The 26717-nt window shown below is 42.3% G+C and overlaps 1 protein-coding gene across 3 annotated transcripts in view; it reads right to left on the bottom strand.

The window, feature by feature from the left end:
* The window catches only part of LOC106589071 (myosin-11), a 34733-nt gene extending 15657 nt beyond the window's left edge, over positions 1–19076 (bottom strand). For 2 of the 3 annotated variants that reach the window (XM_014178763.3, XM_014178751.3), the window contains exons 1-11: positions 18665–19076; positions 17996–18152; positions 10146–10173; positions 5672–5771; positions 5455–5478; positions 2726–2818; positions 2475–2538; positions 1715–1813; positions 1140–1283; positions 488–583; positions 158–276 (exon numbers count right to left, since the gene is read on the bottom strand). In XM_014178763.3, coding sequence (XP_014034238.3) covers positions 158–276; positions 488–583; positions 1140–1283; positions 1715–1813; positions 2475–2538; positions 2726–2818; positions 5455–5478; positions 5672–5771; positions 10146–10173; positions 17996–18152; positions 18665–19009 — 1269 coding nt within the window. In that variant the 5' untranslated portion in view covers positions 19010–19076. The remainder of the gene's footprint in view (positions 1–157; positions 277–487; positions 584–1139; positions 1284–1714; positions 1814–2474; positions 2539–2725; positions 2819–5454; positions 5479–5671; positions 5772–10145; positions 10174–17995; positions 18153–18664) is intronic. The other variant, XM_014178755.3, reaches the window with a different exon arrangement.
* Between the last annotated feature and the right edge of the window lie 7641 nt (positions 19077–26717).

The raw sequence follows: 26717 nt of genomic DNA, 5'->3' as shown, positions 1-26717 counted from the left end.
AAATTCAGCCCAGCAGTATAGTCTATTCCTGGACCAAAAAGCACTTTTAGTGGAGATTCTCCTTTGAATATGTTTTTTAGTCCAGGAGCTAAAATCTGAGTCTGGGAAACAGGCGAGCAGGACTGTCTGAATTTCAGCCTGCCAAAGCAACATGTACCTGCTCTTTGGTCTGTGCTTTCTGTACCACCTCTCTGCCCACTTTGATGCGAGGCGTGAGGATGGCTCTGGTGAAGTCTACCACGTTGATGCCCTGGAGGTGGCACACCTTCTGAGCCGCTGGAGAGGTAAGACACATTTCAGAAAGAAAGCAGATGTGATATTGTCCTACACATTAATAACATACAGCATGTACTACATTTAATATAAGTGGCATAAAACATACCATATGCATAGCACAACATATAACATGTACTATAACATACAATGTCAAATAACATAATATATACATAACTTGTGCACTATCTGCCATCTCATGTCCTCCTCTAACCTGTGTTGTCAGGCATGGTGGCCTGCTCCTGGTTCCTCTCCTTCTTGAACTCTATGTTTCCCAACTGCAGCACCGTGGAGCACACCTTCAGGATGCCTAGAGGACACAGACAGCACAGAGAGTACAGGGACAAATCAAAATGGCCACCATGACATGCCATATTCTATGCCTTGGCAGCCTAGCTAGTCAGTCACCATTAGCTATCTAAGATCTGCACACCTAGTTTACTGTGTAATGTATTTGACGTGCTGATGTAGGGCCACCGGGTTATCCTGACCATGTGATCTTGAAGAAAAAAAACCTAGACCCAAGTCATAGCCTGGTTATTCCTTAATGTTATATCGTATAACATTATAGTGTAACTGCCCTAGTAATGAAGAGTTTGTTGTGATTGAATAGAATGGCCCTGTGCTCTAGCCTACCTATCCCCTCATCCTCAGTGAGGCCCATGCTATGCATGGTCTCACGCAGGACTTGTTAAGGTGATTGAATAATTGATTGATGTATCAATTCATTTTTTTGTTGATTCATTTAATGAACTACTTATCCTCTTGTTCTCAGTGAGGCCCATGATGTTTATCGACACATGCAGGACTTTTTGTGGTGATTTGTTGATTTGATAAATGGATTAATTTATTGATTAATACAGTACCTGTCCTCTCTTCCTCAATGATACCCATGATGTTCATGGCCTCCATGGTCTCCTCGTACATCTCGTCGTCCTGCTGGCCCGAGATCGAGACATGGCCCTCAATCAGGAAACGGTAGGCGCTGAAGTTCTCCAGCAGAAGCTCCTCTGGAATGACAACGATTCAGTGTTTTCAATTATGACAGTTCTAGAAATTCTAGCTCTACGTTCAATCACGTACAGGAGCGCATCTGGAAGAACAACGGTTGAGGGTTTTCATTGATGGAGTGGAGAGTTCTAGAAATTCGAGCTCTGTATTATCAAGAAATAATAATATTTGATTGTGAAACAGAATGATTCCGCTTCTGGTTGTCTGGGGTCAATGGAATGAAAAGTGGGACTTCCACAACTGCCGTCCTGCACTACAGATTAAATCGCCTACTCTCCTCCACCATGACAATCAGGTTGATCTGGAACCCTGATCTAAATCCAAAATGGCACCCTATTCTCTACAGAGTGAACTACTTTTGACCAGAGCCCTATGGACCCTGGTCAAATGGGTCCTACCTAGGGAATAGGGAACACAACCCAGATCTTACCGCGTAGCTTGTCCTTGACCCCAGCGACCATGTAGTAGAAGATGTGGAAGGCTCTCTCTGTCTTGGCCTGTCTGATACAACGAGACTTCTCCAGCAGGTCTGAGAACAGCCGTTAAGGATATACATTCTAATGCTCTGGATGGAGTTTCAAGTTTATGCTTGAGAGGAAAACAGTCCAAAGAAACATATTTACAAACAAGCTTGTCTACTTTGTCATCTTACAGTGAACATACACGGTGAACTATACACAGAATATACATTATATTAGATGACACTGGAGCTTCATTATCTCAATTTCTAATACGTTCTTGGCAACCTGTATGTGATACCATGGACGGTTCAGCACCTTGTAACTACAGTAGGTATGAACCTTTACAAATAGGGCTCTGTGCCAAAACAGCTTTAAACAACATGACCCAAATACATAATTCCAACCTAAACATTTCTTATCTCATCATTCCATTCCATGGGAACTTAAGAGTTATTGGAGTGACAGCACTTTTTAGACTCATTGTGCAGATGCCAACGACCTCCCCAGTGTTGACCGTCGGTCACAGGAGAACCCATGACACTTCTAACAGGAATGTGTCAACAGTCCAATACCGCAGGTTTGGGTCTGGGTTCATGTTTACTGTTCAAACACAGAAGTCACAGGAGCTTTTGTAGCTGTTTTCCCAGGGTAGTGAACACAAAAAAACAGCTTTTCTGAACCTGGATCCCCCAGTTTAGAGTTACAGTATGTAACACTGTGTAAGGATACAGGTTTCAATGTTGGCTCCGACGATGTAGCCAGTCACGTCAAAGTTGATGCGGATGAATTTACCCTAAAGGGAACAAGTACACCAGGATTACAGTCAGATGAATGTTAAATAACACAAAAAAGATATGGGTCATTATGCAAATGACATGAATCAATAGTTTGAATTAATGAATTGATTAATGAAAAGTGGACACTACTCTGTGACCCACTCAAATACTTTAGGCCTACACGTCTGCGAAAGGTGAACTCACAAATCGTGAAGAGTTGTCATTTTTTATGGTCTTGGCGTTCCCGAAGGCCTCCAGGATGGGGTTAGCCTGCAGAAGCTGCTTTTCCAGCTCCCCCTGGACATAACAACGTAATGACAAACATTAAACTAAATCTGTGACATTCATTTGTGAATAGAATAGTCAAATAAAGGCTGGAACAGCAGCACAAGCCCTATGAAAGTCAATTGAAAAAAAGAACATTTTCTAAAGATAGAACCTAAACAACAAACCCAGTTGTTTTCAACAGTTTCGACTCCTATATCATCATCTCTACACTGTGTACATCTACACTGTGACTGGGCCTAATAGCATTATAACTGAGCGGACAGCACCTACTACTCCAGAACGTCTAATCCCCTATTAGTCTCTATGCACTGAGGACACATGTCCTACCAACATGACTTATTTCACTACTAATCTGCCTCAAACTGAGACAACCAGGGCCTGATTGTTCAAATGAGGCCCACTAGAGTGTTTGCTGGCTGGGCCAGGGGAAGGATGTGAGGAGGGAGTGGCTGGAGGTGGTAGATTCAGAGTGTTGCTGGTCTGGAGAGGGGCCAGAGCAGAGGGTGGCGATATGAGTGTGTGCTAGTAGGTAGGCAGTGGGTGTGTTCCAGGTCCGCAGAAATGACAGGATTGTTATTTCTATAGAAAGGTGCTTCCTAGAAATCAAATATTTTGCATTTCTCTAGGCTTTGTACAGATCTGATAATATGCAGTTTGATCAAAGGGCCTGCGTTAGCTTACTGGCTGGGTCAGAGGCAGGCATACCTCTGTCAAACACACACACGGAAATGTGCACGTGTACACAAACACCCACATACTTAATGCTCCTCTGGCTTAGGGGGAGCAGTGGATGGCTTAAACTCTCCCATCTTGACTAGCCGAGAATGATAGCTTGTTGTGGTCCTGACACCTGTTTTTTTAATGAGTGTTTTTAGACTGGAGAGTTGAAACCAGGACAATGTTGTGCAAAACCACAGAGCAAATGAATGTAAATGAGGTAAATGATTTAACTGTAGTTCAGAGGTGTCTGTCACATGCCTTTCAGATCTGGATCTATGAGAAAACTATTTGATGAGAACACATCAGCCAAATCTCCTTATTGACAAATTCCCAGTAAGATAAAGATAAACCTCACCCAAGTTAATGGATTTTAAAACAGAATAAGTTACTGGTACTTGAGTGAAAAGAGAGTAGCAACCAGATACTTTACATTTCAGCAGGGAAAAGAAGGCCCTGCTCGCTTCAGACAGCCACTAAGAGAGAGAGAGAGAAAAGAGACAGAAAAGCAAAGAGAAAGAAACAGCGAGGGGAAATGACAGATGACAGGAAGGATCAGTCATTAATATGCTGTTGAAATGGAGAGATAAAGGAGGAGAGGAGGAAGGAGAAGAGAGAGACACATTCTAGTTCTAAAGCAGGCGTATTAAGTTCACTGCTGGTGGTAGGCTTCTAAAAAATGTATTACATTCTAATCTCCACACTAGCATACTACTTAGAATGCATGGCCGATACATTGCTTCATACTAAGTACCCACTGGGCACAGGCGTCAATTCAACGTCTATTCCACGTTGGTTCAATGTAATTTAACTGAAATGACGTGGAAACAGCGTTGATTCAACCAGTGTGTGCCCAGTGGGTAGTAGAGAAGGCTGGACAATGAAATTATGATTGGGCTTCACTGCATCTCCTGAAGGTCTTGAGGGGTAATGACAAAGAAAAACACATCTTTTGACCCTTGACCTGGAAGTTAATCCCTTCATTGCTGTACAATGATGACTATTACTCCCCTCCCCTCCCCGTACCCCCAACTATTTGAATCTCACTCAGGCATGATTCTGACAGTAGAGAGCTGTCCGAAAATGCATGTATTTTTTATTTTATTTTTATTTTATTTATTTTTTAAATCAGGGGCGAAGAGAGAGCGAGCTGGCTGTTGTGATGAAAAGGTCAAAGGTCAGAGATCACAAGGTCACGTGTAGGTCACATGGTGTCTGAAAAATTCCACACTGGTGCAAATCATCAAAAGTGGTAGAACAACTACTGTGTAACGCTACGGAGGAGCAAGACGCCGCCACAACGCCCACAGGACAAAATGGCAGGTGGTGGATGTTAGGATTAGGGGATGAGGTAGGGGGGTTCGGTGACAGGATATGATGTCGTTTGATAGACAGGAAAAAGGTAGATGGACATGCTCACACTGTGCTCTGTTGATCTGTGGTGGTGGTTAACCGTTTCAATGCCGGGCTCCAACCCCAGGCAGTGAAAGTGTTTTTGGAAAACCATGGACGACATAACAATAACAACCAAACTCAGGGGGAATATAAAGTAAATCATCTGACATTATCTACCATTTTGTATTTGGATGAGAGGGCTGCATGTTAATTAAAAAAAATCACTATCATGCAGTTTGTAGTTGTGAGGTCCATAACTGGTAATATCAGGAAGTTATGAGCACACTGTTACACAATGGGGATATGGGATGATATTGCTCATGTTATTGTACATTTTAAATGTATTATTTTGAGCTCAACAACAAAGGAGATGGGGAACTTGATAGGAGGGGGATCTTGTCAGAAATATATTTTTTTACTACAAAAGACCTGTCAGTGAGCCACTCTCGCATGCAATCCTTATTTCTAGGAGAAAACACGCATACACCACCACACGCAAAACACACTTGGGTCATTCCCTTTTTTTTACTCACGTGGACAAATGCTCCTGGCTGTGTCTATTTGGAGGAAATTGCGGTACAGAATTATCATTCAACGGGGCAGTTTCCTCACACATTGGCCAAGTCTCCCTTAGAGCATAGAAACCGGCTTGGGGAGGTCCCCACTTTTGACACACAATAGCCACTTGTCATTGACGTCACAATGGCAAAAACGATACAAAAAAAACGTTGTAGTTTGCAGTATACTTACAGCACTGGTGTCCTTCTTGCCTTTGTGAGAAGAGGCCACTAGAGCCAGATACTGGATGACCTTCTTGGTGTTCTCTGTCTTACCCGCACCAGACTCCCCACTGGAGAGCAGGAGACACGGGTTAGAGAGAGAGAGAAACAGAGAGAGGGTGGGTGTGAGAGGGGAACAGAAAGAGAGAGGAGTGGGGGGGCAGAGGGAGAGAGTGAAAGAAAGAAAGAAAAACAGAGGGTGAGCGAGAGAGAGAGAGAAAACAGAACTGACAGGTTGTTCACAGTTCAATAACTCACTTTAATTAAACCGCGAACCACTTGAGTGACTGAGTGAAATAACAACATCAACACCCAAGCGCAATGTTATTGTCATTGTCCAAAGTAATGTAATGCCATCCAACCTCTTCCTGTGTGCCTCTACCAAATGATTGGCCCTACCTACTGCTTTATACCATGATGAAAGGAAACTAAAGGGTCGGACTGCCCCACTACCAGACCAGGGGGTCCAATGAAAAGTCTGATAACCTGAAAAGACCCATCTACACTGAAGACAGATCAAGTAAAACAGCATTTCTAATCCAGTGTATTTGAGGCTTAAGGAAGACTAAGGCAGGGAACAAATGTATAAGACATATCCTACACTTCTAAACCAGAAGGCCAAGGGTGGGTATTGGACATATTTAACAGAGGTAGGAAACTACAGAAGGATGAGGGAGAGTAGTTTATTGGCCTTTGATCTCTAGATGCTGGAGACGCCAACCGCAATGCTGCTGTCTGAATGATCCCAGCCTAGAGTCCAGCTGGCTCTAACAACTCCATAAAAGGAGAGGTGTTCGTAAGATCCACCAGAGGCTGTCTGTCATGGGGCCGACTGGGCCGGCAGGAATCTATCCAGTATCCACCATAAAGATGTAAGATCTTAATTTGACGTATATTGTCATAGCAAAATAATAATTTTAACGTTTAGTCCATAATGTTGCTTGATCAGTGGTTAGGCTATTAGCTGGCCAATAGTAGACTACATGAAAAGTGCAACACTGTTAATATAACCGTGTGTTAGTGCAAGTTTTCAGTGAATTTATGTAAATCACAAAGCTCATCCGTCTTTCCTGAGGTGCAGGAAAATTCTTAACAATAAAAGTGTGATCAAATTAAGATCCTACATCTGTACCTCATCCACAGGACCTCATCTCACACTATACAAGGTCGTAACCTCATACTACAGCATATACTGTACATCAGGTCTGATTCACACTACACTCCTACGAAGACCTACATTCATTATGAATGTTATCATAAAATTCTGTCATAACATTCATACCTCACCGAAATACAACAGACCAAGACTCACATCAGGCCCAACATTAACTGTCTTACAAAAACCTAAAATCACACTACACTAACTCTGTGCATCAACACACACAGGCCTCAACTCACACACCACTTACAGCGTCACTCCTTACACCAGGTCTAGAACAACACTACCCAGGCCTCAACACACTGTAAAAACACAGAACTCCATAATCCCTGAAAATATCCTCTGAGAGACCTATAGGCCCTGAGACAGAGACCTCCCATTCTGTATATCTAAGTGAGGGGATTCCTCTTCTAACACAGTTTGTCTTAAACCATCCAGGGTCAGGGTGGCCACCGTGGATCACTGGTCTAAATGGCTGGTTAGCATCCTGGGCTTTGGCCATTTTCATTCCAGACCTGGGTTCAAATGCTATTCAAAATAATTTAAAATACCTTGTCTGTGCTTGATTGAGCTTGCCTGGCTTATTGGACATAATAGAATAATCCCAAAAAGTCAACCCCCTCCCATCTGGCACTCCAGGCAGAATAGAGCAACCGCTCAAAGTATTTGAAAGAGTTTGAATAGCATTTGAACCCAGGTTTGGTTCACTTTTGGGAATGATGCTAGGTCTCTTACTACACTCTAATTCTTGTAAAGAGAAAGAGATGACCCCATATAAATGAGATGTCAAGACCCCAAGCAAGGATTTAGTGAGCTATGTGGCTACTACCTATGCATTGTTATTTTGGTTGTAACTAAGGATTGTGAGGAGAAACTCAGCAATGGAATGGGAAACTGCAGTGTGTGTCTGTGTATAACATCTTATTGTCAACATACCACACCCTAACAGCAGTCCATTAGCACGTTTTGTCCATGTTCACACTTTTATGTGAAACGCATCTTACAAAACTAACCATTTATAAGAGGTGTCTGTCACAAAGCCTACACAATGCTGTTATAAACAGCGCTGTCATATAAATGCTATTACATTGTCATACCAAATGCAATTAAAATCTCTAGACTTCAAAAGATGATGGTACAGTACATTGTTTGCCGCCATACAGATGTAGGATCTTAATTTGAGACAGTTTGCTACAGCAGGAAAATACTCCAGCAGCAACAGGAAATGTGAATTATGTGGATTATAATTAATGGACATTTTTGTAGACGTTAATACATTTTCGTATGGGAAAATCAAGTTTGAAGTGTAAATTACAAACTTCAGAACTCTTTTGAAACCTCAAATACACTACAACCTTTACATTTTCTGCATTGTAGAAAAATTATCCTGCACCAGGGTGATCAAATTAAGATCCAACATCTGTATGTTGACTATGTATGCCATGACTTGTGCTATGTCATGTTTATCAATATACTTCACAAAGTAATGCTATCGTCACCAGGTCAAACCCCTGTCTACTATGACGACAACACAGTCAGTCCCTGGTTCATATGTTTTTATAATACATCAGTCTCATTTTATACACACTCAGGGAGCATGTCATACATGGAATTCCCCGTAGTGTACGTTTCTCCTATATATGGATAGAGAGCATGCTTATACCTAGCTGACCCAACTAGAGGCAAAAAAAAAATAATCAAAAAGCTCCCAGGTTTTTCTGAAATCCCTGTTGGAGGATGATTTTTGAAATGATTTTTTCCCCCCCTACTGATTCCAGGAATCTTTCAACAGGGATTTTGGAAAAACATGGGGGAAACATTAGGAACACTTCTGGAATTTTGAAACCCTATAGCTCCAAACATCCCTGCTTCCATCCACAACCCTACTGCATTACCGACCTCCCATTCCCTGACTACAACAAACAAACCCCACTTCTCCAAATAAGCCTCCTCTGGTAAATTGTTCAGGCAAAACTTCAGGAAGTGAGTCGATTTGATCAGAGAATGCTGCATCCTGGCATCAATCGGTTTAGAATAGAAGGAGCCTGGAGCTCCAGGGCAGTCTACTTTAGACAGGGACCCTCCTATTTCCTCTACTGGGTACACTGGATGCTTGACAGGAAAGGTGCTCTGACGTACTGTAGAGTACTGTAAATAGGCACGAGACAAACAACATGCCAAGAGGTGCTGAAGTTTATTGGGTTTTGTTATGTGTAGTAGACCTGACGAGCTAAAACCCCTAGAACTACGGCCCAAAGATGTTCCTGAATTTTTGGCCTGACAACTCCTAGCCTATATAGTAACTAGAATGAGACAAGAGATTCTATTTCTCTCCCAGAGTGATTCTCAATAATTGCTCTGCAATGAGTAAACAAACAAAATGGAGCCCAAACAAAAACGAATCTGTCTTTATAATCAGGACAGGGCACACTTCCTGTCTCTCTGAGAGGAGAGTAGAAAGGAGAGCAGAAAAGAGAGGAGAAGAGAAGTGTTCTAACCCCACAACTCCCTGGATAATGGTTCCCAGATGTAAGATCTTAATTTGATCACTATTTTGTTGCTTAGCATTGTCATGCACAGCAGGAAATGCTAACTTGTAGTGTATTTGAGTTTTCAAACGACTTCTAAAGTTTGTAATTTCCACTTAGAAATTTCAGACTATTTGCCATAAACCAAAAATGTACCAACCCCTACAAAAATGTTTATTATTTGCCACATAATAATTCACATTTCTTGATGCTGCAGGATTATTCTCCAGCTGTAGCAAACTGTCTCAAATTAAAATCCTACATCTGTATGACATGAGTATTTCAGCTAAGATTCACCAAAATACCCACTGAACTTCCTGTCATCCTTATTGTCAAACCAATAAGACATGTCACCATAGTTGTCCCCCAAAGTGTTCATTCCCACCAGGCAGACCACAGTGTGTTAGGGTAGTGCAGTAGCAGGCTGGAAAAAGGTCATGTTGACGTTAGAGGTATCTCATTTGTTTAACTGTGGCTGTGTCTGAAATGGCTCCCTATTCCTTATGTAGTGCACTACATTTGACCAGCGCCCATAGGGCCCATAGGGAATAGGATTCCATTTCGGACACAGTGTGTGTTTATGTAACCCATTGGTTACATAACTGTTACTGTTCTATCTTCAACATCCCCCTCATCCAACCATGTGACGTCTAGGAAAAATGTGGGGAGAAAAAACAACAAGGTGTATTTTAGGATCAAACGTACTGTATAGTGTGAAGTGTAGTGGATAGTGTCAAATGTTATACTTTTTTACTCACGTGCAAAGAATGGACTGGTCCTCACGATCTGCAGAAAAAAATACAAATCCTGATGTCAGGATAGGGTTGCTCATACATGCACATATGCAGTATAAAGACAGGCATCTGACATCAGTACACCATATAGTAAGACAATTGGATTGGTTAATGAAGAAGTTGTGTTTTTCTGGTCCTGGTAAGAGCATGGTGCTTGTGGGTTCAATTCCCACTAGGGCCACAAATTCAAAAACATACTCACTCTACTTTAAGTTGCTTTAGCATGATATATATATTAATCATTTCTAAACATGTGTAAATCATATACAGTATTGGTATGTTTGTCTGCTACCTATATATTTGGATAGTATTTCATTTTTATAACTCTTCCTATATGATGTATTCAGTAGTGGTGCTCCTGAGTAATAACTTATAAGCGATGATGACGTTCTGTTGTTTCTTGTCTCGATGTACAGTGCAGTCCACAGCCTATCATATGAAACATACGCTTTATTACTCCAGAGAAATCAACCAAGTGTTCACATCTTTGTACAGCCATGCGTTGAACCTTTGTACAAACAGGGCATGACTTTAATCATCTGCTCAAGTGAGAAATTGGTAGGGCTTTCCCATGCCTAAAACATGAAAACAAGACAACAAAAAAAGACAATATTTATTTTCCAAAATCAAAGATGTCCACCTGATGTGTTAAGCAATACGATGACTATCAATTCCTGATATGTGATCCTAAAAATAGACTATGTCACAAATCCTAGGAAAATACTAAAGGTCCATGTAGGGATATAACGAAACAGTATCCCCCTTTAAATGCTAGACAGGGTGTGTATGTGCTTGTGTGTGTCTGGAGTCTGGGGAATGCTGTTAAGAAGAAAGACCATTTGGATATTATTAGTTCAATTATCAAGTTAAAGTATTTGGAGCCCAGTGCAATCTAAACATGACCTATGTGAAACAGCGGGGGGGGGGGGGGCAGAAGGAGAGCAAGAAAGAAAGAGAGAGTGAAAGAAATAAGGAGCGGCAGAGAGGGTTAGTTAATCCCCCTGTGCATTATCCTTAATTAACTGCTAATAGAAAGCCCATGGCTCGTATGTTTTGTCATTTAGCGTAACTCCGAAATCTCATACTGAAATCTCTCCTTACTGGCCATCATTCCCATCCCTGGTCCTACTGGGCATGTGCTACGCTAGGCTACACTAGCCAGGCTAGCCTGTATGGCTTTGCTCAGGCTGGAAAGAACTGAGCGCTAGGATGCTATTCCTCATTTTGGACGTGACTTGGCAGTGGGCTAGGTTCCATTCCACACACGGCAAAATGCTGTCTGTTCCCCTTTCTTCCTAATTAAGGCACAGAGGGGAGAGAGGGAGAGGAGGGGCATCCAGGGCTGTGCAGCATTTCCAAACACGCTCAAAACAGATTCAAACACAACACTGACACCAAATGTAACTCTGAGCCAGGGAGTAGAACCTCACGGGGGAACGGGAGGCATTGGGAGAGGGGGAAACGCCAAACAGAGTAGGGGCCAATCTGAAATGGCACCCCATTTCCTAGTGCAAAGCGAGATAAATAAAATACAGAGAGAGAGAAAGAAAAAAGAGAGAGAGACAGACAGAGAGAGATATGAGAAGGAGTCTCCCAAATTACAATTGGTTTAAAGGGAAAATTCCAAGGTCACTCTAGTCTCATCCCAATCACGAGTTCACCAGAGAGATAAAGCCAAGACCTGTCATCAAATCACCGTCATACAGAACATTTAAGAGATGAATATAAATTCCCCTTATGACAATGGCATTGGAAAAACAACATTTCAATCATCCTCACCAGCTGAAACGTTTTACACAAAACCCAATCGCATGAGAACTTCCCATCTATATTCCCTTCAAACTTCAAAGAGCAGGCAGGGCAAATTTCTAAGCCTTAGTGAAGGAATGTGAGTATTCCTAGGAGAGATGAGAGCCAAGATTTCACAGAATTGTCAGAGACTCTGATTGTAGATAACCATGTTAAGACACTTAAGAAAGTGTAGACTCCATAAGACTATTATCTGTTATTATGTAGCAGACAGGCAAGGCTGCGTCTGGTCAAAAGTACTGCACTACATACAGTGCATTCGGAATGGATTAAATAATGACAAAACAAAAACTGTTTTTATACATTTTTGCAGACTCTTTACTCAGTATGTTGTTGAAGCACCTTTGGCAGTGATTACAGCCTCGAGTCTTCTTGAGTATGATGCTACAAGCTTAGCACACCTGTATTTGGGGAGTCTCTCCCATTCCTCTGCAGATCCTCTCAAGCTCTGTCAGGTTGGATGGGGAGCGTCGCTGCACAGCTATTTTCAAGTCTCTCCAGAGATGTTCGATCAGGTTCAAGTCCGGGCTCTGGCTGGGCCACTTAAGGACATTCAGAGACGTGTCCCAAAGCCACTCTTGCTTTGTCCTGGCTGTGTACTTAGGGTCGTTGTCCTGTTGGAAGGTGAACCTTCGCCCTAGTCTGAGGTCTCTCTGGACTTTGCTTCGTTCATCTTTCCCTCGATCCTGATTAGTCTCCCAGTCCCTGCCGCTGGCATTCAGGCCAAAGAGTTCAATCTTGGTAGAATCTTGTTTCTCATGGTCCGAGAGTCCTTTAGGTGCCTTTTGGCAAACTCCAAGCGGGCTGTCATGTGCCTTTTACTAAGGAATGGCTTCCAACTGGACAATCTACCATAAAGGCCAGATTGGGGAAGTGCTGCAGAGATGGTTGCCCTTCTGGAAGGTTCTCCGATCTCCACAGAGGAACTCTGTCAGAGTGACCATCGGGTTCTTGGTCACCTCCCTGACAAAGACCCTTCTCCCCCATAGCTCAGTTTGGCCAGGCGGCCAACTCTAGGAAGAGTCTTGGTGGTTCCAAACTTCTTCCATTTAAGAATGGAAGAAGTTTGTTCTTGAGGACCTTCAATGCTGCAGAAATGTTTTGGTACGCTTCCCCAGAGCTGTGCCTCAAAACAATCCTAACTCGGAGCTCTATGGACAATTCCTACAAACTCATGGCTTGTTTTTTGCTCTGACACCCACTGTCAACTATGGGACTTTATATAGAGAGATGTGTGCCTTTCCAAATCATGTCCAATGAATATAATTTACCACAGGTGGAGTCCAATCAAGTTGTAGAAACATCTCAAGGATGATCAGTGGAAACAGGATGCACCGGAGCTCAATTTCGAGTCTCATAGCAAAGGGTCTGAATACTTATGTAAATAAGGTATTTCTGTATTTTATTTTTAATACATTTGCAAAAAAAATCTAAACCTGTTTTCGCTTTGTCAGTATGGGGTATTGTGTGTAGATTGCTGAGGATTTGTTATTTATTTAATCCATTTTAGAATAAGGCTGTAATGTAACAAAATTTGGAAAACGTCAAGGGGTCTGAATACTTTCCGAATGCACTGTAGGAAATAGGGTGCCATATCAGACACTGCAAGGGTTGTTGACAGTCTTGCTCCTCTTAATGTACATGTAGACCCATGGAGAGATCGCCACGGCGACAGGGCGACACCCCCCTAAAGGGTTTGTTTGGACCATACCATTAGTCATCTCCTCTATTCTGTCGTGGGAAATCCTATCAGTCTGTTAACAATAAAAACTCCCAACACTCAAATCTAAATATAGCGACAGAGTAGACAGCGAGCTATTGACCATCCATCGTCATAATGTTTACTCACGACCCTGGATGCACACACCATAGCTGTGTGCACACACTGACATTTCCTGTGTGTACATGCAATTAAGTTGGTAGATTCCTACACATACAGCATATCAACAGAAAGTACGAGTCATACACTACACCAGAGATGGGCAGCTTTTGTAGGCCCGCTGATAAAAAATACAAAATAAGTTGAGTCGGGGTCTTAACTTACTGTTGGGAGTTAGAATAGTAGAACACACAAGGTGCAATTTCGAAATGTTGTTGTGCATCTGCATTTTTTGTTGTTGTTGTGTCAGTCAGTCACTGACAGTCAGCCCATGTCAGCAACATTTTGGGGGGGGGTTAAATTAGTCTAGGCAGCTATCATGGTCGAATTACCGACCGGAGGGCCCCTATTGATTTTGTTAGTCACTCTCTGTCAGATATCATATTAAAAACATTTATCTCCACCCTATGACATTGTATACAATTGCAGGAAATTAGCTGTAAAACTGCACATTTCTCTCTCCACACCATGACAAAATGAGTAGAATTGCAGGAAATTTGCAACATTTTGCTTTGGGCCCCCTCAAATATTATTGTTCTCAGACATTTTTATTGATCAATTTTAGGTGTGTATTAAAATGTGTTTGTTTTTTGCTAAACTCTATACACTGAGTGTATATACACTGAACAGCTGCTCTTTCCATGACATAGACTGACAGGTGAATCCAAGGTGTTCCTAATATTTGGTATACTCAGTGTATTTTGAGGGAGGCTGTGATATGGGGGGGTCACCAAAGATGAATGCACTCTAAGTTGTTCTGAATAAGAGCATCTGCTAAATGACTAAAATGTCAATGTAAATGTTTTACATACTCATTACTGTATTGAGTCATTTTTAGATAGATGTCACAAAATGTATCATTTGTACAGTTTTTTTAATTAAAAAAACGTAGTTATTTGTTACATTTGGCTTTGTAAAACCTAGCAGTACTACTTATTTCTCTGAGAATGAGGCAGATAAATATAGTTTAGCAAAAAACATGACTATTTTTCTCTCCGAAATGAAACCATCAAGTGATAGATTTCAAACAAATACATGTCTGTGATTGAACAACCCCATGCCATGATTAGACAGTGAAAAAAAAAAACTCTAAACCTCAAATCTCTTTCATAAGTTCTTTAAACAATAAAATCAAATTTTCCAAAATTTCTGAAAATGGATATATAGCGTTTTGGAAAGAAACACTTCATATAAGCACGCCTACACATCTAGCAACTTAAAAGATCTTTACAGCTAGCTGCTGTTTAAAATGCTGTTTAAATTACTCCATATTTCTCAAAACAGATCAAATCGAGTAACAATCATAGACCAACGTAGATAAAACGTAGTAAAAAAATAAATAAAAAATAAAAAATCACTGGTAAAAACATTGATTAACTATTTGTTATTCTACTCAAAGGTAGTTATAAACGTGTCAGTGGCACAATTCATAAATGTATCCAATGAGGGCTTAACATTCTTGTTGTGGTTTTGTTTAACCTCAACCTGCCTTGTTTCCTGTTCACCTGACAGATCCCACTAGGAGCTGCGTGCACACACCCATATGCGCTCACACACACACACACACAGTAATGTGTTACTTCTGACTAAGCTGGAATGTCAAATGCTATCTGACAAGAACCCACAGAACTGCAGGCAGCTCCTAGGGGGATCTGGTGTGTGTGTGTGTGTGTGTGTGTGTGTGTGTGTGTGTGTGTGTGTGTGTGTGTGTGTGTGTGTGTGTGTGTGTAAATTCAAAGATAACGCACACACACAAGCACGGTATCCTGCACGCACACACAGGCTTAACCTGTGACTTACGAGTGTAAGAAAGTCCATCTAAGACCTAAATCCAAATGATATAAACATGGGGTTTCAAGTTTATGAAGTTGGAGTGACTGATAAAAACAGAGGATAATCAAGTCAGTGTGTTTGCTCTCCTCTTTGTAATGTATGACTAGAAATGTATCCAGTACTTAAACCCGGTACTACATAATAGGGAACTTGAGCTCGAGTAGGAGTGAGGTCATTGTGTTTCTGATTGGCCAGCATCACAGGGCTTATTCTAACTTCTCTCATCATGCTGCAGCACTTTGAACAATGGAGAAGGTTGGTTCTTACATCATTTACAATGTGCTTCCAAGGTCATGTTCTGGGAGGACCCCATTGGTCAGAAAAGGGTCAAAATGAGGTCTAAAGGAGAGATGGTGTTGTTTTTTCCCAAGGAGGTGACTAGCCGCTCTTTGACTGCAATGTTAGGTTCACTAATACTCTTTTTAGACCATCGTGCCAACCTGAACCATACTGTGCTGACTCAGATACATTTGTGTCACATTCTTTTCACAACTACCATAGACGAGTAAGCAGGCCAGTGCAATATGTTTTGGCTCAGCTTGGCTCAGTGGTGTAATACTGGTGAAGTGTAACCATTCTGAAGTAGTGACTTGGTAAGGAACGTTGTATGCCAACAAACTTAGCAGAGGAACAACAGCCTTATCTGCTTCTGCTTGGTGTGGTTATTGATTTGTTTGAGTAAGTCAGATCTAAGTTTTGTTGATGCATGATAAGCAACACAGTGACTGGCTGTAAAAAAGACACAGTCGTAGAAATGTGATAAAACCACAAAGCCCTTGTGAGAACATGTTGTTGTATAGTGTCATTTATCTTCGCATAATTGACATGTACTGTCACAAAAGTGATGATCATTTAAATAAACTGTTAACATTTACTTATAGCTAAAATGTCAAATGTAGAATTTAAAACATAAAAGGGGCTGATATCCACAATCTGATTAGAATTTACAAGAAATTATACAAAATGCTTGAATCAAAGAGGTAAATACGGAAATGTTTGTCTCTGGGAACTTTTGCTTTTGGGCCAAAATGAGTCATTTAAAAATGGACAGAAATATTGTCAGAAGTTAGCAACTTAAAACTTCCATAGTTTATCTTTAATCCTAAAGCAACAGACAGAAAAGGAAAAATGGAGAGCATATTTTATTGAAGATTCGAACAGGAACTGTCTTCCGACTTCCTGTCCTCAATCTCTCTAATACCAGATGTCAGTAAGCTCCTCTGAAAATCCCCCAGAATTCTTATAAAATCCTTGGGGTCAACTAGGTCCGCATGACCCCTGACCTCTGGCACCACATAACAAAGCCTTGTGGGAAACGCTGAGTTGTCCACATCAGGATATTAGCCTCTTATCTTCTCACAGTCTTAGCACTGTAGGGGCTAGCCAAGAGCCCTTTACTGGCATTTACTGTAAGCAGAGTTAGCCCATTGTCACCTCGTGTCCAGACTTCTCTTCGAATGAGCTACTAAAAGGATTTTTCTGCTTCTGTTCATTAACTTTCATTGAAGTAAGCCGTTTTCACATTGTTTTTATGCAGTTTCACAGCCCACATACTACAGGAAGAGAGGTTTTTGACCATAGAGGGCATTGAAATAGCGTGTAAGGCTACAGTATATTTAAGCAATAAGGCACCTCGGGTGTTTGTGGTATATGGCCCATGTGCATTATAAACTGGTTGGGTCGAGCCCTGATTGCTGATTGGCTCAGCCGTGGTATATCAGACCGTATACCACAGGTATGACAAATCATTTATTTTTAGTGCTCTAATTATGTTGGTAACCAGTTTATAATTGCAATAAGGCACCTCAGGGTTTGTGATATATTGGCCATTTACCACCCCTCCTCGGGCTTTATTGCTTAATTATATCTCTGCAGTATTCTGCACTGCAGTTCAGCTGCTGCTGAGTTTATAAAATATTGTACCTTTTGAAGAGTATTGAAGAGCTAGCTATCGTTGAGTTATTGAAAATGTTGTTTTGTTGGTTTGTTGACCTAAAGACAGCTGACACAAGACTGTTGCAATCACTGTTTTGTAGCAGCTGATATTATGCAAACCACTTTTAATTCTCCCAAGATAGTAGCTAGCGAGATAGGAAGAATAGCTGTGGTGAGATACCATGGCCTTCAAGCAGGGTTGGGATCAAATCAAATGTCATTCATTTCAGTCAATTCAGCAGGTAAACTGAAATTCCAAACATTCCCTTTCAGTCAATTGAATCGACGCCAGCCCTGCCTTCCCAGACAAAGAAGCTACAGTAACAGGAAGAGGTGTAACTATGAACGATGACCCTACCTTGCATCATGTTTCTGTAGGCATTGTCAGTGATGGAGTAGATGTGAGGGGGGACTTCGTGGCGTTTCTTCCCTTTGTACATCTCAATGATTTTCTCAGAGTAGATGGGCAGCATCTTGTATGGGTTCACCACTACACAGAACAGGCCAGAGTATGTCTGCAGAGAGAAAACAAGGATGAGCAGGGTTATTATTAAGCAATAAGGCACCTCTGGGGTTTATGGTATATGGCCAATATACCACGGCTGTCAACCAATCAGCATTCAGGGCTCGAACCACCCTGTTTATTATTGATAATAAGCCAACATGGTTATTCTACACTTATTAAATTGCTGTGTTTGAAATTACCCTTGACTGTCATGTGTATCACAGTCCTTTTTGCTGGTAGCAAGGACCTCTTTCTAAGGTTGTGAAGACTGAGTATTTATGGGTCTGTGTGCTTCTACGACCATATCTTCTCATGTAGATGGGCCTATCCCACTGGCCACACACTGGTTGAATCAACATTGTTTCCACGTCATTTCAAGGAAATTAAGTTGAACCAAAGTGGAATGGACGTTGAATTGACGTCTGTCCCAGTGGGACAGAATTCATTTACCTCAGGTTGTGTAGAGTGTGTACTGTACAAGTATGACTGTATGTATCTGTGTGAAAGTAGAGTCCAACTCACATAGATGAGTCCGGAGAAGTACCTCTCCCGGATGTTGTGCAGCACCGATGCCTCGTTCAGGCAGGTGAGCTCGGCCATGTCCTCCACCTTACTGAACTTGGGAGGGTTCATCTTCTGGATATCGTCCTTATTCACCGTCACCTTCTTCCCATTGTCGGCCAGCTCAACCAAGCACTCGTCCCCGTGCTCCTCCTTGACGCTCGCCGCCTCGAAGCCATTCTTCTCTGAGGGGATCCACACCAGCTTCTTGGCTGACCAGTCGGCCTGGGCCATGGGACTGTTGATGAAGTCCTTGTCCAGGAAGAGGAACTTCTCATCCTCAGTCATCTGTTTTTTATTAGCCATCTTGGTGGTCGGTGGAGGATCTTGGATCTTCTAAGATCTTCTGTCTTTTGGGGGGGGGGGGGGGCAGCTGTAGATGGGGATAGAGATAGGGGGGAAGGTGGGAGAAAGAGAAGACATTTTAAAATGTTAAAAGACTGGCTTGGATTGACTTGGTTTGGTTTATGCGTTTATGGTTTGGCTAGTCATTGACTCTGAGAGAAGGGGGTTATGGTCTGGGTCGTGCATGGCAATCACAGGTCAGGGGTCAAGTAGTTTGAGTCATTACAAAAATATCAAAAGAAGTGGCATAGCTCCATAAATTGCATGATTCTTTCTGTAAATACTTTCTCACACAGAAAACTGTTTTCAGTCAAGCACTTCAAAAACATACTCAAGGGGTTATTAACTAAATGGTGTATAAGTCAGACACTACATATACACTCTCCTACCACTGCCAGCCATACGCCCACAGAAGGCATGGACACTCAAAGGGTTAATAACATTTCTTCATCCATCCAGAAACTCCCAGAATACAGTAATTCTCACAGACCCCCCTCTTCGGGCTTAGCCTCCTACACGCTCACACACGAGCCACAAGGGAGACTACAACCATGCCTAGTTTAGATATGAAGATAGACTCTGGGAAATGAGTTCTAAGTAACTGTACCATATGCGATAAGGACTTATATCGATCTTCTCAACTCGTGTACTGTAAGTACTATACACTTTTACAAGTGAGGGGTTTACCCATACCGTAATCAGAAAGAAAATGCTCCAACAACAATAAAATCCATTTTTTTCCCTTTCCCTCTCTCTCCTGTGCAGCACCATACGCTACATTGCAGTCCCGTGCTGTGATGCCCATATATGGCCTGCTTCTCTGGAGCAGGCCTTTCGATGGACCTAAACAGCCAGGCAAGTTCAACTCCCAAACAAAGCCCTTATAGGGAAGAGTATGTCTACAGCTGGTCCACGCAATATGGAGTTTACTCCAAAATGATAACACGGACGGAGAGGGAGAGCTCGTTTGGGGGGTTTTCATGTTCATGCTTCACATGGTCCTGCCGCTGTGCTGTTCTTCTCTGTGGCTGTACAGTGTAGTGTGGTGGTGGGAGCGATGCTAGCTAGCTAGCTGCTGGGCTCTGAGTCATACCTGTAGGAAATGGAGCCACGGCAGGTGCACAGTTCTATGGCAAACTCAGTGCTAGTATTTTATCATTCAGTGCTGTTATGAATGCATTACTGGAATCTTGGTAATAACTTGTTTAACACCCTAATAGGTCAGTGGAGGCTGCTGAGGGGAGGACGGCTCATAATAACGGCTGGAATGAAATCAATGGAAGCAGCCTCCACTGCAATGGATCCAGTTTATAGTACTAGTGTCTAAATGATTCTGACACACATGATCTTTTAAAGTCCAATCAGACTATGCAGACATAAGACATAATGATAAATGTTGACCTTTGTGCTGGTAAATCAAACTACTCTTGCTCGATAAGATTCAGACTATAATCCATTGCACTACATCATGGAGTCCCTGCACCCATCATTCCTATCCAGCCCAGTCACAGTTACAGACTGGCATGCCTTTTCTAGGACTGAAAATGGGAACTATGCAAACAAGTCACAAGTCCTCCTAGGAAAGATTGTCACTGCGTTCCCTGGGACCTGCCAGAGCCAAACTACCCACAAAAGCATAAATATCCACTTAGCCAGAGTGAAACACCATTTTTAGGAAAAAGGACATTGTCCTCTATCCTGTTCCTTATTTGCAATGGTTGTAGAGCACAGCACAGAATAAACTGGGGCCGTACTAGTACACAACACCATGCAGCTCTAACACAGTAGTGCAAGGTTGTGTATGAAGAGGAGACATTACAGCTGATTCAGTATGAACTATTTCCTTTACTGACTGAGGATAAGTGGACTTTTCCTGACACTCCCCTCCAGTGCTGTTACTGTAGATGCAGCAAGACAAGTGTCATCACTCCCTTGAACTTTTCTGCACCTCTCAAACAACTTAGACCCCTCTCTCTACTATTTGTATATCCATCTTTCACTCTTATCCCTAATCCTTAACATTTCAGCACCTTCCTTCCCTTCTTGTCGTGTCAACGCATGGTCAGTGGTTCCTCACCCCCTTCTCTCCTCTCTCCCCCCCCCCTCTCTGTCTCGCTCTTCATCTTGTTGTGTCAATGCGTGTTCACCTTTGTTCTCAGCCAGCGTACACTGACGACAGCTGTCTGAGTAGGGGGTTGACAGGGTGGCAGTTTGCTGATAGGAAGCAGTCCAGCCTGGGTAGAGACTTATAAGTCCGTACTTGAAGAGCATGATAGGGAGAGAAAATGAGGAGGGAGGATGAGGTGGAGGAGGGGAGTCTTAGAAGATTCTGTTTGTCAAGACTTGTCAGGAGAATGAGGGGCAGAGGAAAAGAGGGTAGAGAAGAGAGGAGCGGGAGGAGAGGAGAAGAGGAGGAAGGGGAGGGTACAGTAAAATTATGGTGAAATTCTCAGTAGCAAAGTTGGTCTTTCCATGAAGCAAAGCCAGAAGATAAGGAGTCACTTCATGTATCATCAGATAAGAACTCATTGATTGTCGTATCTAACCCTGGTATCTAGTACACTACAGCAATGTACAGCAAATACCTGAAGGAGTGATTGAGTCCTTGATACTGCTGATCTTTAACCAGACTGGGCCAAATGTCCAACTCATCACAGAATAGTATGATTGAGTAGGAACCATCTTAATTAAAGAGTGGAACCTCCTGTGGTCTTGCACGCACATCCACTGACCCGCTAAGTTCCAAATAAACCACTGTTTAAATTATTTGTGTATGAATGGGCTGGTTGCCCAGGAGACCACTTGACCTCTCTATTTGTAGGGGCTGAATGGTGACCCCTGGGCCTGTGAAAGGCTTTACTCTCTCCCTCATCATTCCATCCCTTCCCTGATTCCTGGCTTCATTGCAAAAACAAATTTCCTAATAGTTACTGTACTAAACACTTTATCATCAAGCCTTGACGACTCAAGTGGATTGCACTCAGCTATGCCAGGATAAGAGTTAGGCCTAATAAAGGTAATTCTCCCAAACTATCACAGTATCTAACACATTCCCTACTCTGGTATATCGGCTGGTATACTGCATCAACTAACACTAAGGCCCTTATTTTCTTGCCTGATGGCTCAAACTCAGCTCTATGTTCGCTACATACTTCAGTCTGAGACTGCCATCATTGAAGTCGTTGGTGGTGATGTCAAAATGAGGAGTGTTGGACAAAACAAAGTCATCAGCAATAGGATCATTTCTAACTAATCAGAGTATCAAAGTCAATTAAAAAATGTCTAAAAGCAGTCGGGTTTCTGGGCCCAATCAGAACAGTTAGAATGTGTTTGCGTTCTAGAAATCGTCAGGGAATTACTCAGATCCAGACTCATTGTGGAGAAGAAACGTAGCGTTTGGCCGGAGCAAGGAGTTTGGGTAGCCAGGCAACTGATTTGCTGCGCTCTGAGTCCTGATGAACTGCAACAGGCCCACATGTAAATGCAGACACAGTTATCCTAGTGGGCAAAAACCAGGTGTAATGATACCGGATTCAAATAGATTTGCATGCTGAGGTATGTGATGATGAATAAACAACACCCCAATCCAGTACATCCAAATAAAAATGTAAAAGCCTGGTCCTGTAATATTGAAGAAGAATGAAGCCTATGAACTCACAATTGTGTTAGGCCATTTAGAAGTAATTAAGGTTAACGTTGTAACTACCTGCCCAGAGATAGTCAGAGTACGATGCATTTCAGTCTTGGGTTCTACTGCTATTGTGTCTCACGTGTTGCTTGCTCCAAACATCTCTCTTCTTATTAGGCAGTTTGGCCGTTCTCCACCTCTAAAAGTATCTGCCTTTATCTTCTCCTGATAGACCTGATAGACCATGTTGTTTTCACTTGTGCCTTGGAGCAGTGCTTTAGTTCACCAAAAAACTTGGATGAAAGTCGATTGAAAACACAATTTAGATGATGCTGCAGGCTCTCTGTGGTGGATCGACAAAGACCGTCAAAATGAATCTCCAAAGTCAACCAGAGACAAGATAGCTGAGGTAACAAAGTCCTCAGACTGAGATAGAAAACCACATGCTTGCTTTACTCAAACTCCCATGCAGCATAATCATATGATAATCACTTTTCCTGTCAGCAAACTACTAGGTTATGTTTCAACATCAGGTCAACCTCAGCTACTATGATGACATTTTCCAGTTTGATGCTGGTTTGTTTTACTGCAAACTGGAGAGGATACAAGTCTCACAAGTGACAAGTCTACCCTAAGCCACCACACCACAAAGTTCGGCATCAAGACAGACAGCTTTAAACGACCATATTAGGAGAACAGGAAACACCCTGCTTAGCGTTCAGCCTGTTTCTTCTTTCAGATATACAAAGTCGACTTCCCCTTACTTCCTATACCCTATGGCATGGCACTTCTGGTGTAAATAATTCAGTCAAGCTGTTACAGTGTAAATAACATGACTACTGTATAGCATTACTGGTTAGGGTATAGAAAACATGGTAAAGAAAGGCATTGTTAGGCAATGTTGTGCAGCACTGATAAAGGGAAGAATTCGCTGATAAAGATGGCCAACATGCAGAGGTCACAGACTCTTGAACCACATCATCATATGACTGCGTCAGACAGATGTCAGCACAGCAGTTACATTGTATAGACTACCACTGATAGTCATTTCTTCTGGGGTGATTTGGCTTGTTCTGCATTTACATTAGAGTCGTGCAAAAACAGCTGTCAAAAGCATGCAATTGTAACAGAGATCAACAGTGACAATTGATATCTGATATCTATTTTCTGGCCATTTTGCTCAGTAATACATGCAGTGTGTGAAACCTAAACACATGAAGGAATTACAATATAGGCTACATATGATGAACAAAAATGTAAGTTTCAAGAGCCACAATCAATGTCGCTAAGCGTGCGTAATTAAAGTGCGCGCAAAACAACAAGTGCACTCTCACTCTCTCCAACTTGTATCAAAGTAAAACAATGGCCTTGCATAAAAATAAATGACTTACAAATTTGATGAATTCGAATCAGCAGGGGGGATTTGGATTCGGAAAGTTATGGTTTGGAGCGTCCTGCGGTTGACAGGGTAGCCTACTCCAATGACTAACAGTCCAAATTACCCTGGTATAATACCTCGCTTTACCATTTAAACCCGGAGGGTGGAGTCGCACGCGCAGACCCTCCTCTTTCTGATCTTACAGCAGAAAAGCATCAAATTCTACCGCAGAGCGCGAAAGTACTGTCCAAGACGGTACTGTTTGAAAACTCCGTGGTACTGTAATGTACACAGCGTGCTTGACGCTGAAAAGCAGAACGAATTGCAATTTGGCTGCGCGCACATGCGTATTTTAATTTGACGCGGACACACTTTAAAGTAATCTGGTATGCATAGCACAGTTTAGTATCTCTTCATATTCATTTTCTTTCATTGAGCATAATGGCAAACGTTATGGGGTGTGTTTACAGTAGATATGTATAGCCTACTTGTACGTGCAATTAAATTAATGGTAATAATTTAATATTAAACCTTCATAGAAACTGTTGAATATGTGGGTGATGAGTCATCCAAGGACTATATGACCCTCCTATGGACCCACTGTGGGAATATGGCCCGAGGAGCTCAAGGATGCAACAACATCTATAGTAAGCAGTGGTTATCAGTGTCATTTGTCCGTTTTTAAGGATGATGTTTAGGATTGACACTGTCACTGTCTCTTTCCAAATGGCACACTTCCATCAACACCAAGAGCCCTCGGCACACATCATATCACGCAGAACCTTTGGAAATTACATCAATTTAACTCAAACTTAGCTCCCTTTTTCTCAATTTTGAACTCTAAATCATGGGAATCTCAGTATATCCCATGGATATATATACAGTCTGTGTCTCTACAGTCTGTCTGTTCAATTGATGGTACTTAGGCCTGTCAAAATAAATAATATGGGCAATTCATCTCCATTGGCTGATGTCCATGACACTTATGATGATGTTAGATGGCACTTTGTCCCAGAGGTTCTGTGGTCCAGTCCCATTGACATACAGTTCTATTGTATATACAAGGGTCCAGTCCCACTCCCAACAAGGCAGCCCAGCTGTTACCAGAGGAGAAAATCCATTTTGATGGACTTTAGAGAGGGGGGGGAGATTCCCCTTGATACACACTACTGGAGGACGAGGGAGGAAGGGGGAGGATGGGGGAGGAAGGGAATGCGTACCACGTGTTTGTGTGTCCCCATATTGTTACACACATCGCATTCCTCTTCTCCCTCTTTCCAGCTCCTCTATCTCTAGTCCAATGGAACGTCCTATATAAGGACACCTCCTGATTGGCTCAATAAATCACCTTGCTTTGTGATGCCATGACTGGGCTTCTCTCCCGTGCCAAACAGCACATCGCCATTGGTATGTGTGCAAAATGACGATGACAGTTCAAGGGACCAAGATGGAGGGGGATGACTAGGGGTTGGAAACCTGCTGGCTGGGTCTCTGGTCAACATCAAGATCAGGGAGGATGGTGTGTAGTAAGGAAGGAGAGAGAGAGAGAGAGAGAGAAAGAGAAATGCAGAGACGCAACGCACTGTGCCATATAAGGACTGTCGGGTCTGGATGGAATCTGGGCAGCTTAAAAGTCTAGTGCAGGTGGCCTGGGCCCCAGTGACTAAATATGGTCCAGCAGCAATGGTATTGTTCAAACAAGTAGGGGTGCTTCTATGGGGATAACTCTGCACTATTTACATGTAGCATCTCCCTCTGATGACATCGCAGTGCTTTTTATCATAACATAAATAATTAGATAATATATCAGTCTTTGTTATGAGAGTTTTGGTGATCAGTATTGGTTATTATCAATATACATTCATATGATGTTTATGACATCACCTCGACAGATTAGCATGCAATTTGTGTGTTTAAAGGGATAGTTCACTTTTGTGAAATGTCATCTTATTCCTAGGGTGTTGATTCCGTGAAGTTATATTTCATGATGTACTTGTGCTGACTATTTTCAAAGCGCCATTTCTCCAGCACACACCACAGTTAGGAGTTATTTAGTCTGTATAGACTTTCTGCTCCCTGAGCCCTGCTCATCCCTCCACCTCTCCTCTCACTGCGCTGTTTGTTTGTTTCTTGGTTTATTCATTGCCCTTTAATGACAGTGCAACAGACTGTATCTCAGGCAGTAGACATGATGTATGACCCAAGAAAAGTGGGAGGGGCGGGGGGAGAGATGAAGGACGGAGGAGGTGGACGAGGCAGCAATCCAGGCACAGCCTGTAGCCGAGAAAGAAGCCCTTCTGATAGGTCCGAGCCAAGACATACTCCCCTCCTCTGGTTCTCCAAGATGCCTGCCTCATTCAGCCTCAACTCATCTCTGACAGAAAGTGTCTGACTGGGGGTATGCGGAGGAGGTGGTGATGAGGGTGGGTGTCAACATTTATGACTGGAAGAAGGTTACTTACAGTAGAAGAGGAAATGGACGCCATTCCAAACAAGGGTATTGTTGTTGTTGATGATCATGTTGTTGATTACAAGAATGTAAAGAGAGATGAAGGGTTTTGCCATGCACAAGTACAGTACTTGGTGCATATCGTAAGTGCCAATCAATCTCGCTGGCTTTGTCCCTCACCTCCAAAAACGGCATAAAAATGTAATGATTTATT

This window comes from Salmo salar, chromosome 02 (assembly GCF_965601325.2).
Source record: "Salmo salar chromosome 02, fSalSal1, whole genome shotgun sequence".
In the NCBI taxonomy this organism is placed as follows: domain Eukaryota; kingdom Metazoa; phylum Chordata; class Actinopteri; order Salmoniformes; family Salmonidae; genus Salmo; species Salmo salar.
Note: the sequence above shows the minus strand (reverse complement) of the source record. Positions and strands in the feature narration are given on the sequence as shown.